Here is a 26,522-nt window from a genome sequence, read left to right as displayed (position 1 = left end):
ATTATTGTTTAGGTGGCTGGGGTTGGGGAATATTTCTTTATATGATATCACATGACTGTCATAGACAGGGATGCACATTTTGAATTAAGGTTTGCACTTAGTAATTACTTGTAATTGGAGGTGTGGGTCAGAAGGGTTTATAGTTAGAGAGTGAAACAAGGAGCACAGAAAGGCCTAGAACACAAGGGACAATTCAATATTGTGGGAAATATTGGTGGCCAGTAGTGATGTGCGAATTTTTTCGCCAGGCGCGAATTCGTGTCGAATTTGCACGTTTCGCCGCCAGCGAATAAATTCGCGAAACGCCCGCGAAAATTGAAAAAAAAAATTTCGGAAAAACTGACGCCGGCGCCAAAAACGGACGCCGGCGCCAAAAACGGGCGCCGGCGTCGAAAAAAACGGGCAAATTCGCCCATCACTAGTGGCCAGAATGCCCAACTCACTTGTCACCATGTCCCTTAATAAAATATGGGGCCCACTCTGTCCATGGCTAACACTGAAAGTTGCCGATAAGCCCCAACTGGAGTGTGTGTATCAAACAAGAAATTCACAAAGAACACATAACCCCACTTATCTCATGTTTATTTAGAAAACATAAAAAAAAAGAAAATGCAACAAGTGCAAAAAGCGACTGGTCTCCTCTGGAGGGGTCTCATCTAAATGGAGACACTGCACTCGACTGCCTCGGGATCCAGGTAATGGTAAGTTAGTTTTTTGGTCTTGTTCCTTTGTTTGATTTGCTGGGAAATTTCAGATAACTTCTCTTTGAATTGCTCAATGTATTTCTTTGGCACGTCTTCAACAAAGCTCTTGTTTTTGTATCGTCCTAGAGGTCTCTGGAATAAATAAAGAGAGGTTTCATTGGTGAGCATGTTCCATATTACAGTAATGAGAGTACTAGAGTTGTAGAGAGACAGGCTACATAGAGAGAATGATTGGTGCAGCTTATTAGCCCATGTATTATTGGCACGTTGATGGAGTCCTCTCCTGGCAGGTCTGCCTTGGCCAAATAGTCATATTATCCTGGTTTTACCCAGAGTATTGGAGGCCCAATCAGGTGAAGATCTGCTCTTTTGGTGACATCTTACAATGTTGGCTCAGTAGAACCTAGAGTTAGTCCTGGTCATTGGTAATGAGCCTTAGGGTTGAAATAAGTTCAGATTTTAAACTGAAGGTCTTGGATAACTAAATGGATTTGAGGATCAGTATCTACTGCCTTTTGGATTTTTACTGTTGTCGTTGCTTTGGGCACAGAACCTGCCGCAACAAAATTCACTTACTCTGATTATCTACTCGTCCTTTGGTTTCAATTATCTCAGTGGTTTCAATTATCTCAATGGTCTCAATGATCAATCAGCCCAAATGATGAGGAGGTAATTGGCTAAAAGATTTGTTATATTAGGAAACCTTCTGAATTAAGAAGCTGGAAACATTAAATCCATTAGAGTTAAATAAGGAATATAATCTTAGACCTATTTTTAGATGAATCCTCCTTTTTAGCTTTTACACAGTTTTATCATTTTATCTTTTTACAGATATTTTGAAATAATCTGCACTTTGCCTGCACTTTATGGATCAGACATAGTTGGAGATTTTCAATGAATATTGTATCACTTATTGTTACATTGTAAAGTTGGATACACTGTTTTGCACAATATTTTTCAAAGAATACCCACTAGGTGGCATGTGAGGGTATAAATGTTGGGTGATTGTCAGTTCTGCTTGATAAAAGGCCAAGTAAAGCTTGAAATGTTGCTGTAATGCCATATAACTACACAATATAGGCATATTTGATGTCAAGAGATTTGGTGGGACTGTTCCAGTTTGAATTCAGTTCCACACGCCAGTAGAAAGTGGCCATTGGGGGAATTTGGAATTGGACTGAATGTTGTGCTGACTATTTGCTGTTTAAACATATGGTTACAGCAGCTCCAAGGAATGTTGGTGACTGGGTATGAGCAGACTTGAAGGGATCAAAACCACACCACGAACAGAGTGGTGTGAAGAAACATTCCGAAACTTCATCTAAATGGAGATTTTCTACCCTGAAACTGAGCTGGTGTTTCTCAGAACTCTACAGAAAGATATCAGGAAAATCACCAGCTGAATATTTAGCAAATTCCTCGGTTGGGCAGAGTTGCCTCCTCCAGGTCTGCTATCCTCCTAACATTCCTACACTGCAGATAACTAAAAGTATAAAAAACAAAAATAATGCATTGCTATTTTAACCCCTTCTACAGTTAAAACTAGGATTGTTTAACTATAAATGCACACTATAATATTCTCAAGCCTAATTTACCATAATCTTTTGTTCAGTGTACTTCAGTGTAAGGAATATAAACTAATGTACAGTAGAGTTCAGCAGATCCAAATAAACCATTACAGAGTCAGGTTAGACTTTAGGACATCTTGAGACCAAGGAGCTTCTGTTTATGTAACCTGCTCCAGGTGTTCTGAAAAGATCAGGTATAAAATAACCATACTTTGTTATCAGTCCAAGAAAACTATGGACTTTAGTGTTGTTATGGGACTGGCTGATTTTATGGAGATACTTTCAGAAGGTCAGCTTATATTCTATTTTCAGTGATGATATAGAGAAAAAGAGTACGAGATTTCTGATTGTTCTCATACGTTAGATTCAGGCTGAAGTCTTATCATCTCTGTAATATTTCTGCAAGGACATGTCCAGTCAATTGGCTGTTCTTAGCTCTGCCTTTGCCTCTCACTCCAGCTTCCCATTTCCCTCACACAATAAAGATAAACCCAAATACTCACCTGATCGAGTGGCTCCTTACTGAGGAGACTGACAGTGACCATGGCTGTAGCAGTTGTGTTTATAGCTGGTAAAGTCTCCAGGATACTCTGGTAGGTGGTGGTGCCCTTAGCAGTAGGAGGAGGTTTCCTCATGGTGGATGGAGCATTGGGCATCCAGGCGTAGAAGTCAAACTGTGCAACAAGAGAAGGAAGGGTCACACCCCAGGCCATGCTAGATGACTATAAGTCACATGGCAATAACAAGACTCAGGTCTATAAATCAGATTGAGGAAAGTTGATTTAACTAAACAAAGGGTTTAAGTCCCAAAGTAGGTCTTCCCCCAACTGGGATTTGAAGCAGATAAACAAAAGAGTGTGTCTGGAACAATAATTAGATTTTATAGCCGCATCCAGCCAACCACCCTCTCTCCCCAGAGCCTGTAGGTGCCACTCACCTGGCCACTATTAACAGCCGCATGTTGAGTGGAACATGTGAACATCACCATGGTCAGGTATTTGGTCAACTCCACCCGGGTTGCAAAGGATGATGGGATTCCTGGGGGAGCAAAGAGAATAAGTAATAAAATAAATATTTACTGTTAATTAGTTTAATTAGTGCAATTTCAATGAAAACTGGTGTTTGGGGTCTTGCTGCTTTCTGTGCCTTAAATCTGGTCTCATTAAATATTTGGTGGAAATGTAAAGAGTGTAGCACTGGCGAGGCAAGGATTGTGTACCTCCCCCAGTCTGAGCCTCGTACATACAACATTGCTAAACACAGGCAGTTCTCTATTCATGTGGACATCACGGCTCCTTGGGCTATGTGCCCGGGCAACTTATGGTCAGACAGGGTGTAAAGTGTGACAACTGGAGGGGCTTGTGAATGTGTTTGTGGTGCTATAAAAATAAATACAAAAGCTCAGAAGCAGAGACTGCAAAGAAGAATATAAAATAATTTCTGTCTGAGTGAGTGAGCGAGTAAATTCTTGTGTCTTGAATATAAAGGGAATGAATGATTAGTGGCAAAGAATCGGATTTCCAGTAAGAATTAAATATTCTGGTGGTCTTAGACTAGAGTATTGGAGGCCCAATCAGGTGAAGATCTGCTCTTTTGGTGACATCTTACAATGTTGGCTCAGTAGAACCTAGAGTTAGTCCTGGTCATTGGTAATGAGCCTTAGGGTTGAAATAAGTTCAGATTTTAAACTGAAGGTCTTGGATAACTAAATGGATTTGAAGGTCAGTATCAACTGCCTTTTGGATTTTTACTGTTGTCGTTGCTTTGGGCACAGAACCTGCCGCAACAAAATTCACTTACTCTGATTATCTACTCGTCATTTGGTTTCAATTATCTCAATGGTCTCAATTATCAATTAACCAAAATGATGAGGAGGTTATTGGCTAAAAGATTTGTTATATTGGGAAACCTTCTGAATTAAGAAGCTGGAAATCTTTCATCCATAGAGCTAAATAAGGAATATAATCTTAGACCTATTTTAGATGAGTCCTCCTTTTTAGCTGGTACGTAGTTTTATCATTTTATCTTTTACAGATGTTTTGAAATAATCTGCACTTTGCCTGCACTTTATGGATCACACATATTTGGAGATTTTCAGTGAATATTGTATCACTTATTGTTACATTGTAAAGTTGGATACACTATTTTGCGCAACATTTTTCAAAGAATACCCACTAGGTGGCATGTGAGGGTATAAATGTCGGGTGATTGTCAGTTCTGGTTGATAAAGGGCCAAGTAAAGCCTGAAATGTTGCTGTAATGCCGTATAACTACACAATATAGGCACATTTAATGTCAAGAGATTTGGTGGGGCTGTTCCAGTTTGAATTCAGTTCCACACGCCAGTAGAAAGTGTCCATTGGGGGAATTTGGAATTGGACTAAATGTTGTGCTGACTATTTGCCACAAGTCTTTCATGTTCTTTCCAAATGTTGGGCCATACCTGAGTTTTTATTGGACAGGAAACCTTCCTGGAATATCTCTGCCACCCAAGCCTGGAGCTCTGGATCTCTAGAGACGGTTTCATCACTCGGGTAATAGTAATGAACAATGTCAGATGCAAAGCTGGGGAGGAACAATAGTGATACAATTAGTCATTTCTCAGGGTGGTACTGGGAGGCAGGGTGGCACCATATCAGTTCTCCCACATTTTGCTTATAGCAGTTAACAGTTAGAAATAAATATTTATACCAGCACTGTGAGGGTAGTGGCACACACGAAGACTTGTCATCCACAATTTTTATGCACAGCTTGTCCAAAACAACAGATTCACCATTTGGGATGAAGATGCTGGGGAGGCAAGCTCTGAACTGGTGTGTATGGAGCAGGTTGACTATTAGTGCACCCTGGGGGGCAGTGTCTCTAATACGGGTGGTGGGGGGAGTGTAAGGAAGGAAAGGCAGGTTTTAGTTATAGGGGATTCAATTAATAGAATTCAATTGGATAGGGTAATGTGCCGTAAGGACCCTACATGCCCAACAGTCTGCTGCTTGCCTGGTGCTAGGGTTCTGCATGTGGTGGAAGGAGTGGACAGATTATTGAGAGGGGCTGGGGAAGACCTGGGAGTTGGGGTACACATAGGTACCAATGACAAAGTTAGAGGAGGTGGTGAAGTCCTCAAGAATGATTTAAAAAAAACTAGGTGTAAAGTTCAGGGCGAGGAATCCCAAAGTAATTTTCTCCGAGATATTACCTGAGTCACGAGCAACACTAAGGAGACAGCGGGAGTGTAGGGAGATTAATGTGGGGCTGAGAGATTGGTGTAGGGAGGAGGGTTTTGGGTTTTTGGAGAACTGGGCTGATTTCTCAGTTGGCTACAGGCTCTTTGCTAGAGATGGGGGCACCTCAATGATGATGGGGCAGCTGTTTTGGGAGAGAAGATGACTAGAGGGTTGGAGGAGATTTTAATCTAGGCATGGGGGGTTGAGTAAAAGATTCAGTGGAAGTCAGGTTAGATGAGATAGTGGGCAAAGAAAGGGAAAATGGGGGAGGAGATTTGGCTGGGGGTTAAGGATAGGGAGGAGCACATGTCATATGTTCAATATGGGACCAGTATTAAATGTATGTTTGTAAATGCAACGAGTCTGACTGGTAAAATGGGAGAACTGGAGCTGCTGGTGCTGGAGGGAAAATATGATGTGATTGGCTGAAACATGGCTGAATGAGTCACATGACTGGGCAGTAAATATCAGTGGCTATACTTTGTTTCCCAGGGGCAGAGGCAATAGAAAAGGAAGAGGGAATTTTATTTAAAATATTCAGATTTACAATGAATCAAACAAGAAAAATAGTTACAATCAGTCAGATATTACATTTTTCATATTCAATTTCAACAAGAATGGCAAAAACCTTCCCACATTCTTTTATGTGTTTCTGAAATTTCAAATTCCTTTGACTTAATAAAAGTGACATCTCTACAGATTGTCTCTGTCACTGACTCTACAGACATTTCCATCTGACTTGTAGTCATTCTACATCTCGTGTGCCACAGGTGAGAACGTAGAATCGCTATAATAATGTACAAAGTGGCTTTGTTTCCTCCTCCAGTTCGATAATTATGAAAATTCTGCAAAATCTAATGGGGGAATGTAATAAAAGTTGCAAAGAGCAAAACAATTAGCACAAATAATTTCGCAATGTAATACTCTTCCTTAAACTTAAACTTTACATTGCAAATTTTAATTGCACATTGCCCACTTTTAAGAAGTGTTTGAAGGTGTCGTAATTTTTTGGAGCAAACAGAACAACTTTTTCAGTAAGAAGTTTTATTACATTCACTGGGCACTGGAATTAACTATAAAATTCGCAAACCTTCTTCCACTGTCGGAAGTGGTCGCTAAACAGTTTCCGGGTTCGCAAAAGCTATATTAAATTCGCACAAAAGGCAAATTTGTTCGCACAGAGGCATAACTTTTCGCATTGCAAATATTTTTTCGTTACCAACTTTTTATTACATTAAAAACTTATTATTTATTAGATTTAAGTTCATATGTCTTGCAATTTCTCTCTTAAAGGAAAACTATACCCCCAAAATGAACACTTAAGCAACAGATAGTTCATATCATATTAAGTGGCATATTAAAGAATCTTACCAAACTGGAATATATATTTAAGTAAATATTGCCCTTTTACATCTCTTGCCTTGAGCCACCATTTCGTGATGGTCTCTGTGCTGTCTCAGAGATCACCTGACCAGAAATACTGCAGCTCTAACTGTAACAGGAAGAGATCACCTGACCAGAAATACTGCAGCTCTAACTGTAACAGGAAGAGATTACCTGACCAGAAATACTGCAGCTCTAACTGTAACAGGAAGAGATCACCTGACCAGAAATACTGCAGCTCTAACTGTAACAGGAAGAGATCACCTGACCAGAAATACTGCAGCTCTAACTGTAACAGGAAGAGATCATCTGACCAGAAATACTGCAGCTCTAACTGTAACAGGAAGAGATCACCTGACCAGAAATACTGCAGCTCTAACTGTAACAGGAAGAGATCACCTGACCAGAAATACTGCAGCTCTAACTGTAACAGGAAGAGATCACCTGACCAGAAATACTGCAGCTCTAACTGTAACAGGAAGAGATCATATGACCAGAAATACTGCAGCTCTAACTGTAACAGGAAGAGATCACCTGACCAGAAATACTGCAGCTCTAACTGTAACAGGAAGAGATCACCTGACCAGAAATACTGCAGCTCTAACTCTAACATGTATGGTTTGTTGGTATGTTTGTGAGTACAGTGAATCCTTCGATCCCAGGGGGCGGCCCTTATTTTTTAAAATGGCAATTTTCTATTTATGATTACCCAATGGCACATACTACTAGAAAAGTATATTATTATGAAAATGGTTTATTTACATGAAGCAGGATTTTACATATGAGCTTTTTTATGCAATATCTTTTTATAGAGACCTACATTGTTTGGGGGGTATAGTTTTCCTTTAATGGGCTCGAAACTGGACAATCTATGACAACGTGTTCTTGAGACTCATCCATTTCCAGCCCCATGGACACTGGGCATGGGCAAGTGAGGGAATACAGGGATATGGGAGAGAGCTCATAGTACAAGTTGATCCAGGGACTGGTCCCATTGCATCTTGGAGTAGGCAGGTTATATACAGACTTCCACTCCACAATATCTCTTTTCTCCTGGAACCCCTAATGTGAAGTGGAGACTTCCTACTGGTATCAGTTTCTGGTTCTGTCCATTGCTATTATTCCAAAATTGCCCCACACTCATCCTTTCAAACAACATAAATAAATTTAATGGGTGGGGGGCGTTCTGTCCTTACAAGTTTGCTCCAGTCCATCAACTCCAAGCAACCCTGCAGCAGGTACTGCCCGAAGCCTATAGTAACCAACTAACAGCTTGTTTCCAAACATAACTATTACTTGTATTGGTCTAATGTGAATAAAATAAGCTTCTAATTGGCTGCTGTTGGATATTAGCCTGTATATTCAGTATTACTTCATTAATCTCATCATATCAAAGCAAATAAAGTGATGTTGTACCTTTCCATGGCTTCCCAGATCCTCATCCCGTCATGTCGGTAGAAATAATTGGGAATAGACTCAACTCCTCTTGCCTGAATATCATCCGGGAGACAGAGGGCGCTGTAGGTCAGACTCTCCGTGGCTCTTGCAAGTAGCACAGGGACTCCCCCATTCCCAGTCACCACAGCCTGGGGCACATTCACACAGGAACAGTTAGGGGCAAATTGTGCATTTCACTGATCTGGCTGCATTGTATTGGCTTGTTATTACTTTATTTCTGAAGACATTGAGAGTCATTTAGTGGATACAACTGCAAGAGACCTAATGGAAGGAGAAGCCCCCTCTTTCCTGGTTATTTAAAAGGTACTTGTGTCTGGGTTTCAGATGTGCTCTGTCCCTTTTGCTGGATAGATAGAAAATCTAGTGTAAAGTGCAACTGTGTCTGGTGCTTCCTAGGTTAGAAGCTGGATGGGTGGGGAGAATCCACTCACCTGATCAAAGAGGCCTTTTGGGCCAATAAGAGTCTGTCGGGCAAGTGTATTGATCTCCAGGGTGTAACGGAGATGTGGGCGAATGAGCTGAAAAGGAGAAACATTATAGAGATGAGATTGTTGGTGTCTTTATGAATAGAGCAATTATAGTTTGTTGCCCTCAGGGGATGATTTTAGGCAGGGGTCCCTGTGTCTCACACTCAGAACCCTTATGATAATGTTCTTTTGCTAAAGAATTATTTCTTTCAAATACAAATACAAAGTTGCTCAGCTTTAAAATCAATTTAATTGAAAGACCCCCTCTCCCATTTATAGCCACAGGCCTTTATTGAATATCTGGGAGTTTCTGGTTTAGGGGACAGTACCTGCCTCCCTCTCTCCAAGCAGGGCACCATCATGGTACAAGTGGGTCAGAAAACAGAAAATCTCTGTAGGTTGCCTCTAGGCTGCTCTTAAATTCCATTCACATCCCATTGTGATCTCAATTTCTGTTTTCATGACTCATTGCCCCCTCTTCCATTCTTTTTCCCTTTATCTGTTTGTATGCAAGCTCTAAACATCAATCACCACAGCCTCCAAATCCATATTTCCAACCTACCCTGAGATCTGCCCCCTACTGCTCACCCAGCCAATCTAAACAACCCTCAACCAACAAATGCCCAAAAACCAATAACCTTGTCTACTAGGCCTGTTCTGCAGTTCATTGGTCCAGACAAACACTAACCCACTCTTCAACTACCCCCAAAAGTTGCCCTTCAACAGCCTCATTTTTAAATCCAGAAACACTGTCCCTCTATGAACCCTATATCCAAGTTCTGTACCTACTTATAATCTGCTTGGCACGCCTACCAATGTTCTAAAAAACTCCATTTCTAATCCCAACCCCATAGATAAACCCATGCCTCCATTCATCTGGAGATAAATTTCTGTGAAACTGGGAAAATGTCACATTTGTTGATGGCCAACATTTTGCAAAGTTTATGTGAATAAAATAAATTTGTTATGATATCACCTAACTTAACTATTCTAAATCATTATGCAATACATCTCGGGTTGGCACCTTTGTAATTGAGAGGAAGCAGGGGTGATGCCAATCAGGCAGTGCAGTGATGAGGTCATCATGGGGCAGGCCAGGAAATAGATCCAAGAGGATCACTGTGGTGGGAGTTGGGATTTAGGCGGACCAAGAACTATTTAAAGACAAGTTGGAGGTGACAATTGCAAATTTAACAACAACTGTATTAACAGAAACTTTGTAATACCAGCTCTGTCCTTACCATTTAGTTTGGTAAAATAACTGCTGAGGAGACAACATCATCACAACTATCAAATGCATATTTCTATTTTTATGGCTCAAACTTGTTATACACAGTGCCCCCTACTTCTACCCTCTGAAGACATAGACTTTCAAGTCCCAAGTGGAGCTTTTTTGTAACTGTATTAGTTACAGACTCCTTCATGTCTTACCTTATACACAGGGTGGCCCATTGGGAGGTGCCGGGTGGTAGCGATGTTAAAGATCTCAGCAGCGAGGTGAGTGTAGAGTAAATGAGAGACAATCTCATGGACCTGAAACTCAGAGCTGCGCACCCAGATCTTGGCCAAAGTCCAGTCCCACTTGGAGTCTGTGGGCAAGAAGATTGGGTTCTCCTCCCCTGGGGTTTGATTTAGCTGTAATAAACAGAACAACTCAATATAGATACTGCCTCAGTCACCCCACAAGCCGCCTCGCTCTGGTTGTACCAAGGAATGAAATGGGTGGGTGTATCTGTAGAACACACAATTGCTCTGACATGAGTCTGTTTTATTTGCAGCATATGTATAAAGTTGGTTAGTTTTGTTTTACTGTATGCTGTTAGCTGAGGTTTTTTATTATCCATATGCCAATAGGTCCCTATTTCTGTTCCTCATGTGCTGCCAGGTGGTTCTTTATTTATGTTCTTTATGCCAATACCTGGTCAGAGTTGCACTTGAAGGATGAGGGGGTTCTTTGAAGTGAAGGAGGACCTAGGGTGGCTTTGGTGCCCAAACTGGAGGGAGGGATACCACAGCTTATAAAGCATCCCCTTTCCTCCCAACTAAAGTAAGTGTCCAGGTGAACTGGGAGGGTTCTGTCCCTGCTGAGCTCATGCAACAAGATAAGGCCTAGAGCTACAACTGCACAGAGAGACCCCAAGCCAGTGCCAAGCTGCGAGATGCCCTGGATGTAACCAATGCCACTGTGTAGAGTGTTAGTGCGGCACAACTGCCTGTGAACTCCTATGTGCCAGCTCAGGTGGGCATCCCGGGGTCCCTGAGTGGAGGGTTCCCAGATTAAGTGCATGACTATGTCTTGTGTCTCACATGTGTTTTATTTGCTTTTCATTTACTTCACCTGATGGTGGGAAGTGAGAGCCGGGTGAGCATTCTTGGCATAATACAAATGTCATTTTATATTCACTTCATTTTATAGCTAAACATTATATTGCGGTGGATATTTACCTGAATTGCAATGGGAAGAATGTCATCATTTGGGGATTTCCAGAGCAGACACATTGGGGCAGCGATATATTGCCTTTCTCCATTAATAACATTTGTAGGGATTCCCTCAAGGATCTTGTAATCTGCCAGGAAGATGTTTCCATTCTGTTGATAAATAAAGAGAACGTTAAGATACCACCATCCCATGTGATCTTCTTAAACTGCCTTTATTGCTAAATGTCTGTGACTCAAGGCGGCTGCAATGGACTCTTTAGTGCAAATTGTAGAGCCTTGTGGCAAATGGTCCACTTCCCACCCACAACCCCCTATGAATTCTGCTGAATTGTATTTAGAAAGAGCCACAGGTCTTTGCAGTCCATTCCAGAAGTGCAGACTGCAGGGAATGATGCAAATGTGCACAACTATGTCATGTCTGTGAAGGTTCTCATTCATCCAGGTCATGGTATATCTATAGGAATAAGTCAAATCATCTGGACTTGCTGTATATTCTTTTTCCTTGAAGACATTTCACTAGTCATCAGACTGGCTTTCTTGGATGAAATTAAGGACACCTGTTCGATAAACAGCAAAACGTCTTTAAGGAAAAAGAAAATACACAAGTCCAGTTGATTTGACTTATTACTGTAGAGAAAACAATAACACTTTTGAGACTATTTTTGCACTTTGCACTTGGCCCAAAGCTTGAGAAATGACCCCTGTGCTCTGGTTTCATGTCGTCAGCACAAACAAGACCAATTTAAATCAGCTTGAGAGCAGCACTTTTCCCATTTATCCCTTTAGCCCATATATATAAAGAGTGTGGGGCAGGAAGACTATATTTATAAAAGGGTTACACCAAGTCTGGGACATTTCTAGGTTAAACTCTGCGCTAAAATGTATAATCGTGATGGTACTTCATCTTTTAACCAACCAGTTAATATTTTAAGCCCCACAAGACAAAATGTCCTTTAACAGTGACCCTGTCAGTCTGTGAGGAGTCACCAGGAATATGGCCAGTGGGTGCAGCCTTAAAGGGTCAAAGTGCAAGTCTGGGTGAGTCTACTCAAGTTAGGGGATAGGGTTAGAGCACTCATAGTAGGCAAAAATAACATTTTTCAGCATTTATAAGGCCCTCAAACACATGCAATGCAACTGGTGCAACATCAAAGATACGCTGGTGCAATGTGCAAGTGGAGCCCCGTACTTGCTCTTCTTTTAATGCTGGGGGTAAGAACAGATCACCATTGTACCAGACGGCACTGCACCCCAATGTTCAAGCAACCAGGAGATCAGTGTAGGGAGCAAGTTGAGAGGAGAGCAAGTAGGAATCAGTGCAAGTTGCTCACACTTAGGGCTGCAGCTAGCAATAGTAAATGGACCCTTAGTGCAGACCCTTGGGGCAGATAATCATAGACAGGGCAGATCAGTGAAGGTAAGTAGGAGGCACCTACCTGTAGTTCCTTCTGGAGAGTTGTGGATTTCCCTAGAGTTGCAGACACTGTCACATCATCAACAGGGAAGTTATCAGGAATCCTGAGACATTTCTGGATCATCAATGGGTTTAACCCATTTAGATACTGGTACCCAAAGAAAGTGTCCTCGTTCCACAGCTCAGACACCAGATCTAGAGAGAAATCAGCAATATTCTCTTTATCTTCAGCCTAGAATACATCCTTTCAGAAAGGGATCGGCTGATTTACCAACAGATACTTAATTTGGGACCAGCGTTATGCTAAAGAGGCAAGTGCTAGGGAACAATGGTTAGGGGGGCACTAGACAGGTACCTGTTCTGCCTAATTACCCCAAGATCTGGCCTCATGCAGGTTCGGACATTAGTACATCAGCAAGTGGCAAATTATTTTGCACTAGTGATAGAATAAGCGATGGAGGGGTGGAGTGAGGTGGTAAAAAGTGGAAATGTGATGAAATAAAGGAACAGTAACACCAAAAAATTACAGTATATTAAAGTAATGAAATAAAATGTACTGATTGTGCTGCACTAGTATAACTGTATAGTATAGGCACTGTGGGGAATCTATATTATGTTATAGATGGACCTATTCTAAAAGTATTACCTGGCCTATTCTAGATTTTTCCAGCCTTCAAATGAAATTCCAGGGTCACAGACCCCAGCAACTATAAACACATTGACTTGCTTATATTTGCATTCAGCACAGTTCTTCCAACTGATAAAAACTCCACAAGAGCCAAATAAAATTCCTGCTTCACAGACTGATAAAGAGGGACAGATGTGGGACTGGGGGGTAATCTTGCTGGACTGGGGATAATTCCTGCTACAGGGGCTGATATATAGAGGGGGGGATTCATGATTCTGTTTATTCACTGATTCCAAAACAATGAGCAACAAACCTGAAATTTTTGTCCATTGAATAGAAAAGACTTTCTTGATGTCATTGAGATCTTTCCAGGAGTTGCAGTTCAGTAGGAAACCTTTCAGTGTAGCCCCAAGAGAACTGAGAGAGAAACAGAGGGTAAGGAAATTTATATATATATATAATACACAAAAGCCATGAATATCTTGTTAATAATATCCTTATAAACGGTGAGTTCTGATGTCATTTCTGTCACATGACTCACTGAAATTTGTGTATTATAATAAATAAAGTACCCCCAGTTGTAAAATATGAGGATATTAGAAGTTACCTCTGAGTTCCATGACCTGTATAAAAGCACTCGGCCTTCGGCCTCATACTTTTATATGGTCATGAAACTCCTCAGTAACATAATATCCTTATATTTTACAAGAGGGGGTACTTTATTTTTTATATATAATGAGAAGCCCAAATAAGTTACTGCATGTCCTGAATTATACAGGAGATACAACTGATACCCCTCTGTCCTACTCACTGCTGGAGTCTATACAGGAGATACAACAGATACCCCTCTGTCCTACTCACTGCTGGAGTCTATACAGGAGATACAACTGATACCCCTCTGTCCTACTCACTGCTAGAGTCTATACAGGAGATACAACTGATACCCCTCTGTCCTACTCACTGCTGGAGTCTATACAGGAGATACAACTGATACCCCCCTGTCCCACTCACTGCTGGAGTCTATACAGGAGATACAACTGATACCCCTCTGTCCTACTCACTGCTGGAGTCTATACAGGAGATACAACAGATACCCCTCTGTTCTACTCACTGCTGGAGTCTATACAGGAGATACAACTGATACCCCTCTGTCCTACTCACTGCTGGAGTCTATACAGGAGATACAACTGATACCCCTCTGTCCTACTCACTGCTGGAGTCTATACAGGAGATACAACTGATACCCCTCTGTCCTACTCACTGCTGGAGTCTATACAGGAGATACAACTGATACCCCTCTGTCCCACTCACTGCTGGAGTGTATACAGGAGATACAACTGATACCCCTCTGTCCTACTCACTGCTGGAGTCTATACAGGAGATACAACTGATACCTCTCTGTCCTACTCACTGCTGGAGTCTATACAGGAGACACAACTTCTGGAGTCTATACAGGAGATACAACTGATACCCCTCTGTCCCACTCACTGCTGGAGTCTATACAGGAGATACAACTGATACCCCTCTGTCCTACTCACTGCTGGAGTCTATACAGGAGATATGACTGATACCCCTCTGTCCCACTCACTGCTGGAGTCTATACAGGAGATACAACTGATACCCCTCTGTCCCACTCACTGCTGGAGTCTATACAGGAGATACAACTGATACCCCTCTGTCCTACTCACTGCTGGAGTCTATACAGGAGATACAACTGATACCCATCTGTCCCACTCACGGCTGGAGTCTATACAGGAGATACAACTGATACCCCTCTGTCCTACTCACTGCTGGACTCTATACAGGAGATACAACTGATACCTCTCTGTCCCACTCACTGCTGGAGTCTATACAGGAGATACAACTGATACCCCTCTGTCCTACTCACTGCTGGAGTCTATACAGGAGATACAACTGATACCCCTCTGTCCCACTCACTGCTGGAGTCTATACAGGAGAACAACTGATACCCCTCTGCCCCTCAGGATACAGAAGATCTATATTATTAGTAGATAAATTAGTAGATAAATTAGTAGATAAGTTACACACATACCTAGACAAGAAATTGAAGCCGAAGCTGATTGTTTTCTTGTAAGAGAATCGATCGTTTGGGGACAGATCAGTAACAGCATCGGCACTGATACAGTGAGGGGCCCCTTTAGCATATGTTTTCCACCTAAATGAAAAAATAATCATTCTAGAAAACTGATTTTTAAAAATAATTGTTTTATTTGTGAGTCTCTTTCACAGTCTCTTACTCATGTGTCTGTCTCTTTGTGTTCAGTTCTGATTCTCTCTGCTTCTTTATGGCTGGACTGACACTCTCTGTTAGTATCGTACCTGTAACATAGAAAAGAACACGTATGTAGGAGTGGTAATTGGGTTAATTTTCCTGTAGGTTTAGGAAATGCCGGTAGTTGTAACATATGTCCTGGCAGAGAACCAAGAGTAGAGTGAGGTGTTCCTTTCACAAGGCTGTATAATGGGAAGAAAGGGCCCCGTGTATGAGGTTCAGTGAGTAGCAGATCCTGTAATAGTGCCCTGTTCGGAGAGACATAGTATGTATAAAGAGCAGTCATGGGCTCCACCAAGAAGATCAAGTGTCAGTAGTTCCCTCAGGTAAGTCTGTGTGTAACACCTTGAGGCAGCCTTAAACACTAGGAGACCCATGGGGTGTGTGAGTACAACCCAAAAAAATGTGGTCTATGTTGTGCCACTGACCCTGGAATACTTAGAAGTCTTTCCTGCTGTCAGGAACTCCTCCAGCTCCTGACGGATCATCTTTCCTCTTTGGCGTGGAATCCAAGATGGCGGCACCCATAGCTACCATGTGGGTAGCGCAGTGATGCCGGCATGATGACATCACACGGACTGGCACCAAATTCAAAATAAAAGGGCGCCCAGGATGCCAGTTCAATGCCCGAATATATGTTCCGTTTTCTAGTGTTCGTGGGTGTTATATTATTGCTGATTAACTGATTCCTGGACTTTGACCCTGCCTGAACTTTGACATTGATACTTTCTGCCTGCCTTTTGACTTCTGCCTGGATTTCAACTTTGCTTCATTCCTGAACCCCTGCCTGTACCTCGAACTTGGACTTTTACCCCAAAGCTTCCTCCTTGGTCCTGACTCCTCCCTCTGGGAGCCGATAGGCCCCCTGACACCTGCTCTCTGTTAATAAAGTGTCATTTGGCACAAGAATCACTGGGGGTTATTTATAAACATTGGACAAATTTGCACTTGGCCAGTAACCCACGGCAACCAGATAATTGCTTTTAGTGTTCCGCCTGCAACTGGCTGCTATGGGTTACTGCCCAGGTGCAAATTTCCCAAATGTTTATAAATGACCCCCATTGTCTCCCTTCATTGGTGCAAAAGCTGTGGGCTTGTTTTGTTTTTTTGTTTTTATTTTATTCTTCTTTGATGTATTACTTACTTTTGCCCATAAAAAATAGGGTTCACTAATTTTATTGTCTCTACAGCCTACATAGTATTAAACCGTTAAAAAGTAGTGATTGTATTTAAGATGTTCTGTCTCTGTCCATAGGGATATGTGGGAGATAAGGTGATAAAACACAAACTTTGAGATAAATTTTAGACGTTTTTTGAAAATCGTCATCAAATCTTTGTAGTGGGGTTATTTGGAGGAGAAGGATGTGTACTTTCCAAATATGTTTGTGGTTATTATGGCTTTTACCACTTGTGTTGAGTTGAATTGACAAAGATGACACTTTATACACAATACTTTCATTTTGGGGGTCTCTGCATGCCACATATTTTGGGCATAAGCCATTTCTGAAGACCCCATGCATTCATATTTAGGATGTTTTATCTCAGTAGTTAATGAGAGGACATCTGAAGTGATTATAAGAAAATATAAACTATAAACATTTTCCAAAATATGCATCATTTTCTGGGGTCAACTTACTTTTTGTGGCTTTTCCCACACAATGCAGACAAATGTCTTGATTGAGTATTTTACGCTATTTACCCTATGCATGTTTGGTATCAAACTGTTCAAAAGATCCCTGGCATTCAAATTGTGAATGTTTTATCACCTCAGGGGATGTGGGAGACCAGATGCTGCAAACTGTCAGCTTTATTCCGACTTTCACAATGTTCATGAATAAAACTCCACTTTGGTAGTTTGACATACTTACCCCAGATGACCCTGACCAATCAGTAAGTATACGGCATCACCATAGCCAGCTAGCAACGTGATTGGTTCCATCCCAATGTCGCCTCCTATTGACTGCCAACCTCCCTATGCCACTTTTCAGTCTAAACTCCACTCCACCTGCCATTGTTCTGAACTTATGCCCATTGGTTTGTACTAGTGCCAATTGGCTTGTACTTACTCCCATTGGTCTATCCCTGTGAGTCTGTGACAGTGGGTTTGAGTCTGTACCCATGGGTCGGAACGTGTGCCAGTTGGTTGTTAGGTCATTTTTTATACCCTCTAGTGTGTATGTTACTCCAACAGTTGCACCAATTCAAGGAACTCACTGGACACAATTTTACTTGATGTGACACAGACGACCAACATTTATATTCAGGCTTCTGTGCAATGTTATAGATGGAACAAACCCCCAACAGTAGTACCTGAACCCCTAAAACGCAATCTACTGTGTACCCAAAGAAAGATTGTGTTTCCTATATAATTTTGTCTGCAATAAATGTTGCTCTTCTGAAAATCAAGTAAACTGATGGGGGTTTTTTACTTGCTCCTTTTAAGGTCCAAGGTGCAACTTACCCTTTCCCTGTGGAATTTCAAAGGTTCCATATCCTGAGATCCACAAATGAAATGGAAATTCATATATTTCTCCACTTGGGCAGGTCACTTTAATGGAGTTGCAGAACCAGGCGCTCTCCGGGAAACTGCCAAATGATTCTTTGTAGAGTCGCACCACCAGGATCTCCCCAAGATCTTCCTTAGATTTAACTTCATAACGATCCCTCTGTAACATGAACACAAACCTCCCAAATCAAGAGTTGGACATTTTTTTTTTTATAATATGAAGTGTCATTGGAACCTGAATCAAACACTTTCTGTGTATTCAATACAATTGGCAATTTCCCTGCACCGTATTAATTGTGCAACTTTCCCGCAGAATAGCCTTGTGCATGTAATGACCTGGGTACCCCTGGAACTATGTTACCCCAATGTTTCTATATATCTGTAACCTTGTTATGAGCTAAGGGGGCCCAGTCTGAAGGTCAGTTAGGGGGAGATTTGGGGTGAGTGCTTATTTGTACCCTGGGTACCCCTGGAACTATAGCAGGATGACTGTTACCCCAATGTTTCTATATATCTGTAACCTTGTTATGAGCTAAGGGGGCCCAGTCTGAAGGCCAGTTAGGGGGAGATTTGGGGTGAGTGTATATTTGTACCCTGGGTACCCCTGGAACTATAGCAGGATGACTGTTACCCCAATGTTTCTATATATCTGTAACCTTGTTATGAGCTAAGGGGGCCCAGTCTGAAGGTCAGTTAGGGGGAGATTTGGGGTGAGTGCTTATTTGTACCCTGGGTACCCCTGGAACTATAGCAGGGTGACACCCCAATGTTTCTATATATCTGTAACCTTGTTATGAACTAAGGGGGCCCAGTCTGAAGGTCAGTTAGGGGGAGATTTGGGGTGAGTGTTTATTTGTACCCTGGGTACCCCTGGAACTATAGCAGGGTGACACCCCAATGTTTCTATATATCTGTAACCTTGTTATGAGCTAAGAGGGCCCAGTCTGAAGGTCAGTTAGGGGGAGATTTGGGGTGAGTGTTTATTTGTACCCTGGGTACTCCTGAAACTATAGCGGGGTGACACCCCAATGTTTCTATATATGTGTAACCTTGTTATGAGCTAAGGGGCCCAGTCTGAAGGTCAGTTAGGGGGAGATTTGGCGTGGGTGTTTATTTGTGCCCTGGGTACCCCTGGAACTATAGCAGGGCGACTGTTACCCCAATGTCTCTATATATCTGTTACCTTGTTATGAGCTAAGGGGGCCCAGTCTGAAGGCCAGTTAGGGGGAGATTTGGGGTGAGTGCTTATTTGTACCCTGGGTACCCCTGGAACTATAGCAGGGTGACACCCCAATGTTTCTATATATCTGTAACCTTATGAGCTAAGGGGGCCCAGTCTGAAGGTCAGTTAGGGGGAGATTTGGGGTGAGTGCTTATTTGTGCCCTGGGTACCCCTGGAACTATAGCAGGGTGACTGTTACCCCAATGTTTCTATATATCTGTAACCTTGTTATGAGCTAAGGGGGCCCAGTCTGAAGGTCAGTTAGGGGGAGATTTGGGGTGAGTGCTTATTTGTACCCTGGGTACCCCTGGAACTATAGCAGGGTGACACCCCAATGTTTCTATATATCTGTAACCTTGTTATGAGCTAAGGGGGCCCAGTCTGAAGGTCAGTTAGGGGGAGATTTGGGGTGAGTGTTTATTTGTACCCTGGGTACCCCTGGAACTATAGCAGGGTGACACCCCAATGTTTCTATATATCTGTAACCTTGTTATGAGCTAAGAGGGCCCAGTCTAAAGGTCAGTTAGGGGGAGATTTGGGGTGAGTGCTTATTTGTACCCTGGGTACCCCTGGAACTATAGCAAGGTGACACCCCAATGTTTCTATATATCTGTAACCTTGTTATGAGCTAAGGGGGCCCAGTCTGAAGGTCAGTTAGGGGGAGATTTGGGGTGAGTGCTTATTTGTACCCTGGGTACCCCTGGAACTATAGCAGGGTGACACCCCAATGTTTCTATATATCTGTAACCTTGTTATGAGCTAAGGGGGCCCAGTCTGAAGGTCAGTTAGGGGGAGATTTGGGGTGAGTGTTTATTTGTACCCTGGGTACCCCTGAAACTATAGCAAGGTGACACCCCAATGTTTCTATATATCTGTAACCTTGTTATGAGCTAAGGGGGCCCAGTCTGAAGGTCAGTTAGGGGGAGATTTGGGGTGAGTGATTATTTGTACCCTGGGTACCCCTGGAACTATAGCAAGGTGACACCCCAATGTTTCTATATATCTGTAACCTTGTTATGAGCTAAGGGGGCCCAGTCTGAAGGTCAGTTAGGGGGAGATTTGGGGTGAGTGATTATTTGTGCCCTGGGTACCCCTGGAACTATAGCAGGGTGACACCCCAATGTTTCTATATATCTTTAACCTTGTTATGAGCTAAGGGGGCCCAGTCTGAAGGCCAGTTAAAGAGAGATTTGGGGTGAGTGTTTATTTGTACCCTGGGTACCCCTGGAACTATAGCAGGGTGACACCCCAATGTTTCTATATATCTGTAACCTTGTTATGAGCTAAGGGGGCCCAGTCTGAAGGTCAGTTAGGGGGAGATTTGGGGTGAGTGTTTATTTGTACCCTGGGTACCCCTGGAACTATAGCAGGGTGACACCCCAATGTTTCTATATATCTGTAACCTTGTTATGAGCTAAGGGGGCCCAGTCTGAAGGTCAGTTAGGGGGAGATTTGGGGTGAGTGTTTATTTGTACCCTGGGTACCCCTGAAACTATAGCAAGGTGACACCCCAATGTTTCTATATATCTGTAACCTTGTTATGAGCTAAGGGGGCCCAGTCTGAAGGTCAGTTAGGGGGAGATTTGGGGTGAGTGATTATTTGTACCTGGGTACCCCTGGAACTATAGCAAGGTGACACCCCAATGTTTCTATATATCTGTAACCTTGTTATGAGCTAAGGGGGCCCAGTCTGAAGGTCAGTTAGGGGGAGATTTGGGGTGAGTGATTATTTGTGCCCTGGGTACCCCTGGAACTATAGCAGGGTGACACCCCAATGTTTCTATATATCTTTAACCTTGTTATGAGCTAAGGGGGCCCAGTCTGAAGGCCAGTTAAGGAGAGATTTGGGGTGAGTGTTTATTTGTACCCTGGGTACCCCTGGAACTATAGCAGGGTGACTGTTACCCCAATGTTTCTATATATCTGTAACCTTGATATTACTGATAGATTGTGGCACATGGGAAATTTTCTCCACATTTCAGTAGCCCCTGTTATTGGCCAATCTCTGGCATTAAAAAAAAACTCTGCCTACTGGAGAGACATTGATGCAATGGTCACCTGTCACAGAGAAATTACTTGAGTCTACAGGTTATTGCTGATGTTTAAAATGAGACAATGATGGTTACCATAAGGCAGGTAACAACAGATTGCAGTTTTCACTCATAACTGAGGCACCAACATCTTCACTAAAATTAGGGGTGTAAGGTACCCCTAGAATGTTTGGTTCAAGGCCCAGTAAGTTCTAGTTATATTTTACCATGAGCTAATAAATCCAATGAATATGAATATTTCAGGAGACAGTACTCACATATAATCTGTTCTACTTGGGGCTGTTCTTATTGTTATCAACTGTAATTCATCAATAAAATACTCACGGCACCAGGAAGGAAATCTTTCCCCCAATGGTCCAGTTTTTGCTTCTGGCTTTCTCCCCGAGAACCAATTAGGACTATTGAGATGGAGTCCATGGTTGCAGCTAAGAGATCTTTGCCGGTCTCCACTTCTAACTTATAAGTAGACATTTCCAAAAATTTCCCCCACTGGAGCCAGAGAAATGTGTGACTGTGGATGACTTGGTTTGACTGTGGGAGATTGGAAGGAAATTGATTTATATACCTGTAAATAAATGTCCAGCGCCTTTATCTCTTAATCTTTCCCACAGTCTTCAGAAAAGAACATTTCCCAATTACCTGTGTCCGTAACCTTCAGTGGATCTTTCTTCTTCCTCACGGAGAGGAGTTTGTGATGTCTCAATGGTACTTGGAGGAAAGCCACAGAACTCAATCTGTTTGTGAGACCTTCAACTTTTGCAAGTTCCTTTAAAGAGAGAATTTGTTCAGAAGCCCAACCTATTAGTGGAAGAGGTGTGTGTGATTTATGTGCCCTGTTTTATTAATATATGCATATTATTTATTTTGGGAGGTCAAAGTCTCTGTTTGAAGATGATAAAACTTTCCTTTGGTTTGTGCTTAAAGTGATATTGACACTAAAAAAATATTCTTCAAAAGGTTAATGTACATTATAAGTTCTCTATAGGTCATGTTGTTGGTTTTTATCTGTAATTGTTACTTGGAGTTCCTAAACCTGACTGTTCTGCCAACCTCACTGTACCTTTTCAAACTGATTTTAAAGCTATCAGACTCTTTTTACACAAATATGGCAGCCCTTTCATAAAGGGACATGAGGATCAGATGCTTAATACTGTATTTAGCTTAGGGGAATCCTGCTAGAGCACTGTCATTTTAAAATCATTTTACTTCTCCTTTAAATAGCGCTGCATATGTTGCTATTTTAATGATCTAAAAGCTTTTTTTTTTTTTTAACAGATTTTAAAAAAATAGTACAATAACAAAGATAGAAAAAGATAGAAAAATAAAAAGTAGATGAGAATAAGATCTATAAGCCTTAATGGAGCAAACTGCCATTATATCCTGCTAAACAGAACACTATGATGTCATTTTGAACAAACAATTCATGTGCAAAATTAACTTTTTGATACAAATTGCCATTTTTACCCACAATGCAGAATTTTCTGCAATAATTCCAGTGTAATTGCATCCACAGTGGCACCAGCATATAGTTCATATACAGAAAAGGCAGAACAGAATATAAGAAAGTACAAGTATCACATTTAGATGCAATGACACCCTTGGTTTATCAAGGCACCCACATTTTGCGGTGCTTTTGCAATAGGAGAGGTTTTCCATGTGAAGTCTTCAGAGCGGGAGGCCAGATTTAACCCTTATCTGCAGGCGATTGACCCAGGATTCCAGGCAAAACAGAGGTACACAGAAAAGAAAGCAGAGATGTCTACTTTAAAGTCCTTGATGAAGAGCAAGAGATATGAGCAAGGACATACATTCTGGCCCGGCCCAAAAAGAAATTGTTTCCCTGGCTGAGAAGCTGCACAAACTGAAACAAGAACTGAACTTTCTTCCAGAATATGGAGCAGAGGCAACAGGAGTGGACACACAGGGCATCACTTAAAAGCAGAGCAATTGCTGAGCTGTCCAATGATGAGAAGGCTGATCGCTCTGGGCAGGGCCACCATCAGAAATCATGGGGCCACATACAACAACATTTTCTGGGCCCCCTGGACAATGCCCACCCCCATGACAAGCCCCACCCCAGACCCCACGCACCCCCACACCCTTGTAAAAACCCATTGCTAAAAACCCATTGGTGGCCACCCCCCCTAACAAGTAAAAAAAAGCATTGGTGGCCAAGGTCCCCCCTACAAGTTAAAAAGATAGTTGGTGGTCAGGGGCCCCATAAAAGTTAAATAAAAAACAACACGGAGGCCAGATCCCCTCAAAACCCAATGTTGACCAAGCCCCCCTCCCCCACAAGTTTAAAAAAGAATTGGTGACCAGGACCTGCAAAATGAGGCTGGGGTGCTAAAGACTAGGGATGTAGCGAACTGTTCGCCGGCGAACTAGTTTGCGCGAACTTCGACTGTTCGCGTCCGCCGCAAGTTCGCGAACATCGCGCGACGTTCGCCAATAGGCGTTCGCGTCAAAATCGTTCGACCATTCGACCATTCGATCGCTAAAATCGAACGATTTTCGTTCGATTCGAACGAAAATCGTTCGATCGAATGATTAAAATCCTTCGATCGTTCGAATCGAACGATTCTCGGATGTTCGAAGTTCGCGAACAGTACGCGAACTGTTCGCATTTTTTGCCGGTGTTCGCGAACGGCGTTCGCGAACACATACTCGGCGGTTCGCTACATCCCTACTAAAGACTTCAGTCCCTGGTATTCTCCAGGTTATTAAGATCTACTATGCAGAACTCCTGAAGGGGCAGGGGCTCTCCCGGGCCAGTATGTCTGCCTTTCTGGAAGAGACCCCTATTCTGCAGGATGAGAACATTCCTTTTGATGAATTGGAGTGTGAAATTATGAGATGTTCAGCTCTTATTGTCCTTTCCAAGGGTTTGGGACACTCTAAGGTTGAAAATTGGTTAATTGGTCTGACAGAAAGATTTTGGCACTGCACTGTGATAGGCCACATCACCTTTTCCACTGTCCTTGACATCCGGGAGGTCCTAGAGCGGTGCAGGATCTGCTGACTTGAATCAGTCAAAAGCTTTAGATAAATCACTAGCATCTCTGGTTGCTCCTTGACAGGTAAGGTCTTCTGTCAATCGGTTGAAGGTTTTGTACAGAGAGGCCTAGAGTTTCCCACTTGTGAATGGTTGGTCCAGGAAGAGTTTTTGGGTTCCTTCTGGGATCAGACAGGACTGTCCTTTGAGCCCTCTGCTTTATGTATTTGCCATTGATCCTCTCATTATGTGGATAGAGGGCAATTCATAAGAGGGGGTTCCTCTGTCTCCTGGGAGGGCCCTGGAGGTCTCCACTTATGCAGACAATGTTACAGTAGTCATGTCTAGTTGGGAGGAGGTAGAGACTGCAGCATGTATGCTGAGGAAATATTCAAAGGCCTCCGGGTCCTTGATTAACCGTAAATGATTGTGAAACTTTCTGGATAGTGAAGGGAGACATCGCTTTCAGTCTCCTGGATGTATTCCCAGTGGCCCAGCCCAAAATGAAAATTCCTGGCATTGAATTTGATCATGGTGATTACTCCAAGCAAAACTGGGAGGGAAAGTTGGAAACCACATCTGTTCTGGTGAACCGGTGGAAATGGTTGAAATATAGGGTGGACCAAAACCTACCTGATTCCAATCTTTCTCTAACTCAGCCACTAGGGATGTAGCGAACGTCGGAAAAAAAGTTCGCGAACATATTCGCGAACTTGCGCAAAAACGCGAGCGGTTCGCGAACGGTTCGCGAACCCCATAGACTTCAATGGGAAGGCGAACTTTAACATCTAGAAAAGACATTTCTGGCCAGAAAAATGATTTTAAAGTTGTTTAAAGGGTGCAACGACCTGGACAGTGCCATGCCAGAGGGGGATCAAGGGCAAAAATGTATCTGAAAAATCTGCCTGTGTGTGCTTGGAAGAGATAGTGTAGGGGGAGAGCTGTTAGTGATTTCAGGGACAGATGATAGTAAGTTTGCTGGCTAGTAATCTGCTTGATACTGCTCTGTATTGGAGGGACAGAAGTCTGCAGGGATTTGAGGGACATTTTAGCTTAGGTAGCTTTGCTGGCTAGTAATCTACTGTTCTCTTTAAACAACTGCCATACGTTGACCTTGTAGACATTGTTTGCCCAGTTTTTTTGGTTGCAGCCACTGAAGCACAGTTGCCAGAAAAAATATGCCATATAAATGCTGAAAATAGTCATTTTTTGCCATACGTTGACCTTGTAGGCATTGTTTGCCCATTGTTTGCACCAGTCCCACTCCCCAACACTGCTAGACTAATAGCACTGGGCTCTTATAGTAGTAGTAGTAGTAGTAGTAAAACAACAAAAAAATAAATAAAAGCAGTCCTTACAAGGACTATTGCTATTGCAGCAGTCAGCAGATGAGATCAGAAGCAGGACAGCTGCCCACTGCAGCTACATACAGAGCACTGCAGTAGAAGGTAGATTACTAGCCAGCAAAGCTACCTAAGCTTAAATGTCCCTCAAACCCCTGCAGACTTCTGTCCCTCCAATAACAGAGCAGTATCAAAACGATTACTAGCCAGCAAACTTTCAACTGTCCCTGAAATCACTAACAGGCAGCAGCTCTCTCCCTACACTATCTCTTCAGCACACACAGGCAGAGTGAAAAAACGCTGCAGGGCTTCGGTTTTTATAGGGAAGGGGAGTGGTCCAGGGGAGAGCTTCCTGATTGGCTGCCATGTACCTGCTGGTCTGGGGTGAGAGGGCAAAAAAAAGCGCCAACAATGGCGAACCCAAAATGGCGAACGTCGCGCGACGTTCGCGAACTTCCGGCGAGCGCGAACACCCTATGTTCGCGCGAACAAGTTCGCCGGCGAACAGTTCGCGACATCTCTATCAGCCACATGTGCCTCTTGCCAGAGGTTTCTATGTTAATATTATTGATCCACCAAATCCACTATTTTGGGATTCAGCCAAACCCTCGAATCCTTCTTGAAAGAGTCAGCCGAATACCAAACCTAACCAAATCCTAATTTGTATATGCAAATTAGGATTCGGATTTGGTTTGGCTGAATCCTGGCCAAATCCCTTACTGAATAGGGATGTAGCGAACTGTTCTGCGGCGAACTTGTTCGCGCGAACATCGGCTGTTCGCGTCCGCCGCAAGTTCGCGAACGTCGCGCGACGTTCGCCAATAGGCGTT

At 42.7% G+C, this 26,522-nt stretch overlaps 1 protein-coding gene across 1 annotated transcript; it reads right to left on the bottom strand.

The window, feature by feature from the left end:
* Window positions 1-565: 565 nt before the first annotated feature.
* LOC108707613 (hydroperoxide isomerase ALOXE3) lies at window positions 566-22,118 on the bottom strand. The gene is made up of 15 exons (XM_041582874.1): window positions 21,994-22,118; window positions 21,679-21,885; window positions 18,037-18,241; window positions 15,541-15,622; window positions 15,336-15,458; window positions 13,596-13,699; window positions 12,677-12,849; window positions 11,247-11,390; window positions 10,233-10,436; window positions 8,766-8,852; window positions 8,293-8,462; window positions 4,716-4,837; window positions 3,210-3,310; window positions 2,776-2,946; window positions 566-836 (listed from the first exon to the last, which is right to left on the bottom strand). Exons 2-15 carry the CDS (start codon window positions 21,823-21,825, stop codon window positions 657-659), a joined length of 2,013 nt encoding a protein of 670 aa, XP_041438808.1. The 5' UTR covers window positions 21,826-21,885; window positions 21,994-22,118; the 3' UTR covers window positions 566-656.
* Between the last annotated feature and the right edge of the window lie 4,404 nt (window positions 22,119-26,522).

The sequence above is a fragment of the Xenopus laevis genome, chromosome 2L, assembly GCF_017654675.1.
Source record: "Xenopus laevis strain J_2021 chromosome 2L, Xenopus_laevis_v10.1, whole genome shotgun sequence".
Lineage (NCBI taxonomy): Eukaryota > Metazoa > Chordata > Amphibia > Anura > Pipidae > Xenopus > Xenopus laevis.
The sequence above is the reverse complement of the archived record's forward strand: the minus strand, read 5'-3'. Positions and strand labels throughout refer to the sequence as shown.

Coding starts and splice junctions, on each gene's coding strand:
- LOC108707613 (XM_041582874.1), bottom strand. CDS start 21,825: ATGTCTACTTATAAGTTAGAAGTGGAGACCGGCAAAGATCTCTTAGCT. Junction 8,853..10,232: donor TGGGCCACCCTGTGTATAAG/GTAAGACATGAA, acceptor TCTCCTTTTCAG/CTCATTCGCCCACATCTCCG. Junction 4,838..8,292: donor ATCTGGGAAGCCATGGAAAG/GTACAACATCAC, acceptor GTTCCTCCCCAG/CTTTGCATCTGACATTGTTC.